The 10921-nt window shown below is 40.2% G+C and overlaps 1 protein-coding gene across 1 annotated transcript; it reads right to left on the reverse strand.

Annotated features, from left to right (window-relative positions):
- Positions 1 to 1100: 1100 nt before the first annotated feature.
- LOC115296432 (olfactory receptor 12D3-like) lies at positions 1101 to 10505 on the reverse strand. Its single transcript, XM_029944891.1, is given in 4 exon segments — positions 1101 to 1578; positions 7985 to 8192; positions 8195 to 8428; positions 10436 to 10505. Coding segments are annotated over 4 exon segments (990 nt in total).
- Positions 10506 to 10921: the final 416 nt, after the last annotated feature.

The raw sequence follows: 10921 nt of genomic DNA on the forward strand, positions 1-10921 counted from the left end.
GAGTTCAAAGGCCACCAGATCATCAATGTCCAAGGGCAGGAAAAGATGGATGTCCTGGCCAAGCAGAGAGAGAATTCACCCCTCTCCTATCTTTTCATTCTAATCAGGACATCAGTGGGCTGTATGATGCCCACCTGCATTAGTGAAGGGAACATCCTTTACTCAGTTACTCAGTTTACCAGTTCAAACACATCTCTTTCAGAAGCACCCTCACACAGACACACCCAGAAATAACATTCTATCAGCTCTCTGGGCACCCCTTAGCCCAGTAAGGCTGACACATAAAAGTAACCATCAATGTTCAAAATGTGCAGTGCCAACCAAGGAAGCTTGCTTGGCGTGGCATCAGAGTTTTTAGTAAGGCTCTGTTACGCAGGTGTGGCAGACAGAATCACTTGCCAGGTAGCTGAGCTCACCCTCTAGCCTCTCTCCCCTCTGGAAGTCAGCATGGTATCGCCATGACAAGAAGCTGCAAACCTCTAGCCACATGGTTGGTATTTCTGGCAGGACCAGTCCCATCCTGAAGCTGTCTTGGGGCCCTATGAGGCCACCTTAGGAGCATAAGCCCAGGTGTGATCCAAGTGGCTCATGAATAACAAAGACACTGTGTCACTTGGGGAATTCTGAGAATTTTAGAAGCTCTATTTCAGAAACTCAGGACAGGGAGCATGTAGATCCTTTATTATATCGTATGTGCCCATCCTCATCCCTCCTCATCCTTCCTACCTCCTTTCAGTTCTCCATCCTATAATATTATCCTTGCATGTGTAATTACGGGTTTCCTTGTTGAGTGGCCCCCATTACACTAACCTGAGTTTCATGAGACTGTGGAATTTTTTCTCACTTATGCATTTACTGCCACTACTACACTGTCTGATATAGCATATGCTCAATGACCATCTCTTAAAAAAACAGCTGGGTGAATAAACACTGAACCAAGAACGATTATACATAAATAAGTACAGAATAGTAACAAGTGCTACAAATTCCCAAAAGAACAACAGAAATCAAGTAGACCATTCACCACAATGCAGGGATGACTGTCTTAATGGACATCAGACATCTGCCTTGTTAGTCCCACAGGTGCTCCTGGCAGTCTTTCAATACATCCTTCTGAACATCTTCTTCAGAGCCAACCTCACTTCCTTATTCCTAAGAGTGTATATCAGTGGGTTCAGCACTGGGGTGACTGCACTGTAGATAATGGCCACCATCCGGTCCTGAAACATGGAAGTGGCTGAGGCTGGACGGATGTATGTGAAGCCCACAGGCCCATAGAAAAGACACAGCACCATGAAGTGGGAAGCACACGTGGACAGAGCCTTGCGAAGTGTGCTGCAGGACTGATGTTCAAACAGAAGGAAGCCAACAACATAGAAGTAGGAAAGAAGAGTCAGGAAGAAGGCGCCCATGGAAATGCCACCTGTTATGATGGAAACAAGCCACTGATTGAGCTGCGTGTCACCACAGGCCAGTTCCAGGAGGGGCTTCACATCACAAAAAAAGTGGTGGAGTTTCAGAGAGTGGCAGAAGTTGAGGCGTGCAGTCAGGACAGAATGCATCAGAGCATAAAGGAAGCTGGTGAGCCAGGCCACGGCAGCCAAAAGGACACACACCTGGTGGTTCATGAGTGCAGCATAGCGAAGTGGGTAGCAGATGGCCACGAACCTGTCAAAGCCCATAACAGCCAGCAAGATGGCCTCAGAACAGCCCAGAAAGTGGAAGAAGTGTAGCTGAGTGATGCAGCCTAGGAAAGATATGGCTCTGCGAGTGGACAGGAGGGTTAGAAGCAGCTTGGGCAGTGTCACTGAAGAATAGCAGACGTCCAGACAAGAGAGGTTTCCCAGGAAAAAATACATGGGGGAGTGGAGTTTGGGCTCCAAAATAACGATGATCAGTATAGCTCCATTTCCAGCCAAGCTTATCAAGTAAACGATTAAGAAAATCCCAAAGAAGAAAGGCTTCAGCTCCTCAACACTAGTCAGGCCAAGTAAGAGAAACTCATTCATTGTAGTGACATTCTCCATTGCTTGGGGAGCAAATGCAACAATAACAGTGAGTTAATCTTTCTGAATTTTTAATTTTACAGAGTGGGTGTTAAGTAGGACAAGATTACTATTTGGAAAAGCCTAGGAGTGAGCTACAACATAAAGAATATTTAGGAGTGATAAAGCTAAATTTACTTACAACAAAATTGAAGATTAACATACATCATAAATTCAGATCTGGTAAAATGACATAAGACTAATAAAAGCAGCTATAAAAAGGACTCTTTAAAGTAGGAGATGTGGGACATGACCCTAACCTCACATATGGTATTAGAATTCAAGGTTGCACAAATTAAGACACACAAATAAGGGGAATAGTTAGTTGTTTAGCTTATGATTCCAGGTTCTGGAAGCAACACAGACATAGCCTTGTGAAGATTTTCCCCCTCTTCTCCTAAGATATACAAAAGTCTCAGAAAACCAGAACACCCTTCCTGACCACCTAAGCCTTCAGTAAAATAAAATCATCACCATCCTCAACTAAAAAGTGGGCCCTTGACCTAAGGAACTAGAAAAACTGATACTCACCCACCCACACTGAGAGTCTCCTGCTAATAACTCGTCCAAAATATTATTGTCCAGCATAAGCTCCCAATTTCAAAAGCTGACAGAAAGAGTGAAGACATAGTCAAATCCACCATCAGAATAAGAAGCTTCAACATATCTCTCTGTATACAGATAGGAGAATCAGCCAAGAAGTTAGGAAGAATATAAACATCTGAACAACATAAATTACAAGTTTGATTAACATATATAGAACACTTAACCCAACAAGAAAAAATTTACACACACACACACACACACACACACACACACACACAAAGACAGAGACAGAGAGAGAGAGGGAGAGAGAAAGAGAACACAAATCAAGAAAATCCATCACTACACTAAATATACCCTAAAAGAAATTCTTGAGGAAGAAGGAGGGGATAGCAGGCAGAGGAATGGAAATGCAGACGAAGATGGAGAACTGTGGAATGGGTGCACGTCTGGGCACACAAAAGGGAAAAGGGACTCCAGAGAGGTGAGAAATACTGTACAAAGCAAGAGTGATTATGGCCTGGGGATCCTCAGACTGTGTAGAGTACAATGCATAAATGAAAAATAGGAAAAGAATTCATATTATTTTCAAGAGCACATAACATTTAAAAAATCAAGCCGAGGTTCAATCTTTACAAAAAACTGTTGGTGGAGATTGTGACTCTTGATCTTGAGGACATGAGCTTGAGCCCCTCGTTGAAGGTAGAGATTACTTTTAAAAAATCATTTTTACAAAGGCTTCAAAAATTTCAAAAGATGGAACCATCCGAAGACTGTTCTTTGACTGTGGTGGAATTAGAAAACACTAAAAAGATATCTAGGGACTCCCTAAATGCTTGAAGTTAGGCAGTACAAACCCAAGTGATTCATGGATAAAAGGAGAAATAGACATTAGAAACTATTTTTAAGTGAATGATAATGAAGATGAGACATATCAAAACTCTTGTTCTGCAGGTAAAGGAAGAAACATAGGGGAATTTTTGGCCTTGGATTCATATGCTAGAAAAGAAAAAAGTATTGAAAGCCAATGGAATTTAAGGAAAGGTATTAAGCATGCTGTGTTTTAGCTTATGGGCAAGTAATAAATTGTATCATGTGTCTTGAATGTATCATAGATAAGCTGCTATATAATGATCGCCACTTCAGATAGCTGTGAAATTAGGTGATTAACTAGCTGTTACATAACCTTCTAATTTCTGTATAAGTCTAATTACATGAAATAGAAGTTGGGGTTTTGATTTTTTACTTTGCTTTTCTGTTTGGAGTGTAATTGTAACTACTGTAGTGTAAATGATGGAAAATAATTGCATATGTTAAAAATAAATAAATAAACAGAAAAAAAAAGAATCCAGATGGATAAGGAAGGAAACCAGCAACTCAAGCCTGAAGAAAGTAGAGGGAAAGGAATAATAGAAATTACAACATGAATCAATACAGTAGAAAAGAGCACAACAGAGCAAAGTCAATGAAGTAAAAACCTAGTAATATGAAAAGATTAGTGAAAGTCGATGTCCAATATAAGAGTCACCATGAACACCTTCATGCCAATGAACTTAACAATGCAGGTGTAATTTATAAGTTAATTCAAACCAAAAGTGGACTACAAAAATTTCAGTAACAAAGAGGAAATGTGATTGATAACTCCATAGGAAGTTTAAAATCTTCCCCCAAAGGAAACACCAAGGCCTGATTGCACAGGAGAATTCTACCAAATAGTTAAGGAAGAAATAATAGCAACTTACACAAATTCTTCCAAATAAAGAAAAATGTGAAATGCCTCAACTTCCTTTAGAAGGAAGCATAATTTTGAATATCAATACTTTGAAAAGGACTGAACAGAACATTGCAGCCTCCTCTGTTTCATGAACACAGGCTCAGAGTCCCTTTCTTCCTGTCTTCTTGGTGGTGCATGAAGCCACCGTCATCAGGCCTCTGGGTTGTTGCAACAGTCTTGGCATTCTTGCCCACTCCACCATTCTCAGCAGCACCCAGGAGTACTCTACTACACACAAGCCTAATGCGCGTCACCCTCTAGTGATCCCCATCTTACTCAAGAGTAAAAATCAAAGACTGAGTCTATGTCCATGCACTCTTGAGTGCTTAGCTGCCCCAGCTTGCTGCTGTTCCTGGAACATACTGGTCACACTAAGCTCAGTGTCCAGGCACAGCTGTCCGCCCTCTGGGCACTCTTACACCCTGAAATCTGCATGACCAACACCCACACCTCGTAGGTCTTTGCCCTACAGGCACTCCCTCAATGTGGATTGCTCTGATTGCCCTCTGTTAATTTACCAAAAAATGAGAAAAGAGTACGGTGTCTTTCTTTCCTGCTATGGTATCACCAATGGCACTTGTCCCAATCTGGTGCATTGGATTTTATCACACTGTCTTTCATCTTCAACTTAATTGTCTTTCATCTTCAACTTAAATGTAAGCTCCAGAAACAAACAAATAAACCAAACTATTGTCCATTTATTCACTACTATATCTAAAACTGTCTGGAACTTTGTGTGTGTGTGTCTGCTGTCTCTATATTGATTGAACTAACTAGCAGATTATTATTACCAGTTCAGTATTTGTCAACTAAGAAAACTATCCACAAGAGGTCAGATTTGTGCTTTACTAACCCCAGTAATCTACAATCTATCTGCATTATTCCCCTAAATGTGATGCTATGTCACAAAGGACTCTGCTTTATCGGAGCTCCCAGCAACACAGAAGGTGAGGAATGGATATGTGTGATCAAATAAATGATTTTTAATTATTAGGGCCAGTTGTTGTTTTAGCAAATCGTCTTCATCATAAACTGACTTCAAGGACACTAGTGATTCTTAGTGGTTAATTAGTATCAGTAAAAAGTTTTTAAAAAATAATTATATGATTGGTGAAAACACACGAAAGTCTAGGAGCTGTATTTGAGGGATGTGGATAATAGGAGAAATATTCTACCTGGAATTATTGGTAGCAGAGGGAAGTAACTGAAGGACATTGTAACAAGTATGTATTTCAGGGATTTGAGATGTACCCATGTGATAACAAATGATTATACTACAGTTCTGAAAATTATTTTCCTTTTTCCTGAATTGTCATACCATCACGCTCCCACTAAAATTAATACTATTGCAAAGTTATGTAACTATCTGACATGATATGCAATGTAGCATGCTGACTAATGACAGAACTGAAACCTGTCACATATATTAAGACAATACTCAGCTTATTCTTTTCTTTCTCCTTCACTTCCTTCTTCCCCTTATCTTTTCTCTCTCTTTGTAAAACATACACTAAGGCATTCTATCAAAACATACACTATCTTTGATCACAAAGACTATCTACTCTGAAAAACACTAGAACCAAAAAAGCAAAAAATATACGTACAAATTGATTAGGGAATTTGAAGCTTCACTGCTGATGACCTGTGCCAGGAGCCACCTGGTGTTCCATTCTGTGACTTTCAGAGCCTAGACTCAAAGAGGTTCCCAGTTATACCCACCCACACCTTCCAGGGACCTTGACCTGACATCAGAAAATCTTTCTCTCTGCCAGTTTTCCCTAACTTCTCTCTACACATACCTTACAATGACATAATGTCTGCTCAGAAAGGATATCCAGAAATCAGAGATCAGATGTGTCCCTGAATAAAATTATCAGAGATAGTTCTGGCTGCTGAAAACTTCTTACATCCATTTTTATTACAAACAGCTTATATCTAAATGATTGGATCTCAGCAAATTTCATCTCTCATTCTAACCAGAGAACAAACAGAGTAAATCCTGGAAAACCTCCCCAGTGGCATCCTGGGAATTAAGGTCTTGAGATTTTTCTCTCCGAAGACTTATTCTCTCTATATTTCTATTCCCATAAGTATCGATTTATGGGTTGTTTATTTTTTTGGTGTCCTTATGAAGCCATTGAATTTTTTTTAGTGGCAAAATGCATACAGTGTAAGAATGATTTAAGTAATTGCTGCCCCAGCATCGTAAACCATGGAAACTAGAAGACAGTGGAACCACAATTTTAAAATGTTAGCAGAAAAATAAAAAAACCTGTCAACTCGGAATTCTATATCTGGTCAAAATATTCCTTAAAAATGCAGGTGAATTAAAACATTTTCACCTAAAAGAACATTAAAAGAATCCATTACCAAGAGGACTGTGATAAAGCAATGCTGAAGGATGTACTTCAAGCTACATGGGCACATGTCCCTATGGAAACTTGAACTTCCAGGAAGAAATGAAGAGCAACAGAAATGATAAGTATGAGTAACTATGAAAGACATTTTTCTGTAAAAAACTGAGTTCTTTTCGTCTAAGATTAGGAACAAGAGAAGGAGACCCACTCTCAGCACTTCTCTTCAGCATAATACTAGAAGTTGTAGCCAGAAAAATTAGGCAAGAAAAAGAAATAAAAAGCACCCATATAGGAAAGGAACCTATATAATTTTTTCTCTGTACAGATGACATGACCTTGTATATAAAAAAAACCCTAAAACGCCACCCACAAAAAGAGTTAGACTTCAATAAACTTGCAGGATACAAAATCAACATGCAAAAATCAGTTGTACTTCTATACACTAATAAGAAACTATCTGAAAAAGAAATTAAGAAAATAATCACATTTACAATAGTATAAAAAAAACCTTAGCAATAAATTTAACCGAGGAGATGAAAGATCAGTACACGGAATACTATAAAATATTGACAAAAGAAATTGAAGAAGACACTTAAGTAGAGAAATATTCCATGTTCATGCTTGGAAAAATAAATAATATTAAAATACTCATACTATACAGAATGATCTACAGACAATGCAATCCTTATTAGAAATCCACAGGCATCTTTTTTTTTTACAGGAAGAGAAAAAATAATCCTAGAATTCATATGAAACCAAAACAGACTCCCAAGAGTTAAAATGATCTTGAGAAAGAAAACCAAAGCTAGAGGCATCATACTTCCTGATTTCAAATTACGTTACAAAGCTCTTGCAATTTCCACAGTGTGGTACTGGCATAAGAACAGATCCGTAGATCAATGGAACAGAATAGAGAGCCCAGAAATAAACCCACACATACATGGCCAACTAATCTTCTACAAGGATGCCAAGAATACACAATGAGTCAAGGTCAGTCTCTTCAATAAATGTACTGAGAAAACTGGATCTCTACATGCAAAAGAAGGGAGTTGGACCCACATCTTATCCCATATACAAAAATCCACTTAAAATGGATTGAAATTGAAACACAAAACCTAAAACCATAAAATTGCTACTAGAAAAATAGGGGAACCCCTTGACATTGACCTTGGGAATGATTCTTTTGGATGTGACACCAAAGCACAGAAAACAAAAGCGAAACTAAACAAGTGGGACCATGCTCAGCTAAAAAGCTTCTGCCGCACGCTGAGTTGAGCAAACCCCCGGTCCAGCACGAGGCGGCTAAGCGGCTGCACAGGGCCCTGTTCATAATCACCGAGGACCTCAGAGGTTTGCAGATTGCAATGTAACGGTCACACTCTGACTCTACTAAGAAAATAAGTGCAAAAAGTTGTGCCTCACATGCCCCATAGGACATGCTCTTCTTCTCTGACAGGGGATGCACCATCATCGGGGGACGTTGGTGGTGGTGTTGCAGATGTCGAGAAAGGCCAAATTCCTCAGAAAATGATACATGGGGGTGTGCAGATGTGGATCAGCCATGGTCACCAGGATAATGAAGATATTTCCTCCCAAAGTATAGATATAAGTCAGAAAGAAGATGGTGAAGAGTAAAAATTGCAAATCATTTAGTTTGGAGAATCCCAAGATGATGAATTTGGACAGAGTTTGGTTTTCTCTTTCTTCCTCTTGAGAATTGAGAAACAAGCACTCCAATTGTGGTATTCACATGCTACATGAGTGAAATATAGCTTAATAGGTAAAACAATCATCATCTCTATCAGCATAAATACAAAGCATTTAGCATTGACAACAAATTATGGAGGCATGCAATGAACATCAAAATTTCCTATGGGACATATCTCTTCAGGATATTGGGACCATCTTCACAGGAATAAGTAACTATTAAGAAGCCCACATGGGAAGTGTCAGGCTCCTTCTCTCACTCTCCACCTTGTTCTGGAAATGGTTGGCGAACAACCATCAGGGAGTGTTAAGAGCTGTGGGGTCATTTGAGTCTCTTTCTGAGACGCTTCCTTGTCCTTCTTATACTCTTAATGCTTCAGGTCGCTGAGTGCTAATTTTTTGTATATAGCTTTCCATTATTTTTCTAGACACATACATTAAAAATAGAGATACGATTATAGTTTTGTATCCTACACCATATAATGACATTTCTTCTGTCATTAACACTTTTCTACAATATAGTTTCTAGTAGCCACATTTACATTTACATCCATCCTATGGATGCACCCGACTTGCATAAAGCCAAACATTCATGAGCCAAATAAAGTAAGTATTCTAATAATGATCACAGCATATTATAAGTCAGAGAACAAATATGAAATAAAGCACTGAGTAAAGTAAATGGTGCTTGGGACAGGGTTGGTCCCCATAACACCAAACCCATTGGTCTTTCCTGTTCCTAAATTTCTCTGGATCCGTTTGAATTACTTTGATTCAAATGTTGGTAAAACTGGTTGGAATTTATAAACATTCACGCACAAAATAAAGGAGAATGTTCAGCCTGGATTTCTTTGTCACAGGATAAAACTTTGTTTACATTACATACTTACAATTCTCAAAATAATAAAGAGCAAAAAAAAAAAAACAAAACAAAACTAGGAGATTTGTTTTCAAGAAAACAAAGTAGTATCTAAAACGATTGGGCGCCTGGGTGGCTCAGTCAGTTACGCGTCCCGCCTCAGCTCAGGTCATGATCTCACAGTTTGTGGGTTCAAGCCCCGCATTGGCCTCTGTGCTGACAGCTAGATCAGGGCCTGGAGCCTGCTTCCGGTTTTGTATCTCCCTCTCTCTCTGACCCTCCCTGATCGCACTGTCTCTGTCTCTCAAAAATAAATAAAAAAACATTTTTTAAAAATTTTAATAAAAAAATAAATGATCATTGCTAATTCAAGGCCAAATAATAAACTTTATTTGGCTTTTTATTTGTAATTATTTAGCTTTTTTTTTTCTAAGTTAACCAAGCTATTTGTTTCCATAACACACGCTATAAAAGCAGCGTGGAGACCCCGTGCTTCTCTCATCCCTGAAACGCAACTAGATCAGCACCAAAACATGGTGAACACCTAAGAAATTGATCTGAGGATTAACACAACAATCTGCATAACTTGAGCCACAGAACTTGGCAGGTACGTGGTGTGGGGAGGTGAACTAGGGGAGAGAAAAGCCATGGAGTGTGGGGAGCTGTTTTCGTGGAGAGAGGACAGAGAGAGAAAGGGAGGGGGAGAGCATGGCACATCACCTGTACAAGAAAAATACCTCCCCTGAAAGAAGCTAGAGGGACAGTGAGAGAAAGACTGAAAACACTCATCGGGAACTGGACAAGAAATCTCTTCCCCAAAGCAGTGACAGGGAAGAAAAGAGAGGATTTCAATACCACCAGGGTTCTATAAACAGTGGAGCACAGAATCTGAAGTTTCAGAGCTTAGTGCCTGTCGTGCTTTGGTGAGGAAGCAGAGTGACTCCCCAGAAGCAGGCGGCAGGGTCTTAAGGGTATGTGTGCCTCACAGGGAGAAGTGGTTCGCCTGCTTGAAGAGCGTTTGGTAGAAGCCATACAACCTCTGCTGGGCAAAGGTCCTAGCGGACCCTGGAGAATAGCCACACTTCCTGGTATTGGGACAAAGATGCCAGAGTGTGGTGAAACCTGGCACCGACTCTGTGTTGTGATTTGCCATAATCTCTGAACTTCTGCTGCTGCACGATTGCATGAACGTTTGCTGAGGAAAGCCGGCACTCGGCCATTGCTCAGAGAGACCCTCCCCCAGAAACTAAGCACACGCCCAAGACATGGGGGTCTCTGAAGTGTGGGGTTTTGAAGCAACCCCTTCTGAGACAAAACTCTGGCAGACAACTTGGACACGGACAGGGTAGAGGTGGAGAGTGCATGGAGACCTGAGACAAAGGAGGGATGCTTGATCACGGGTGGGTGAGAGCTCTAAGTTCCTGTGACAGACTAACTACTCCACCCCAGTAAGCTAAGCAGTGTCACCCAGTGGAGAATGGAGCCATCCCACCAAGCCCCACCTAACCACCTTCCAGGCACATCCCCTAGAAGACCAGAGAAGTCACTACACCTGCTTCGGATGCAGACTACAGAGTGCTTCATGGTTTCCGTTCTAGGGGAAACTAGACATAACTTTATTCATGTTTCACTCTGT

This window comes from Suricata suricatta, chromosome 7, assembly GCF_006229205.1.
Source record: "Suricata suricatta isolate VVHF042 chromosome 7, meerkat_22Aug2017_6uvM2_HiC, whole genome shotgun sequence".
In the NCBI taxonomy this organism is placed as follows: Eukaryota; Metazoa; Chordata; class Mammalia; order Carnivora; family Herpestidae; genus Suricata; species Suricata suricatta.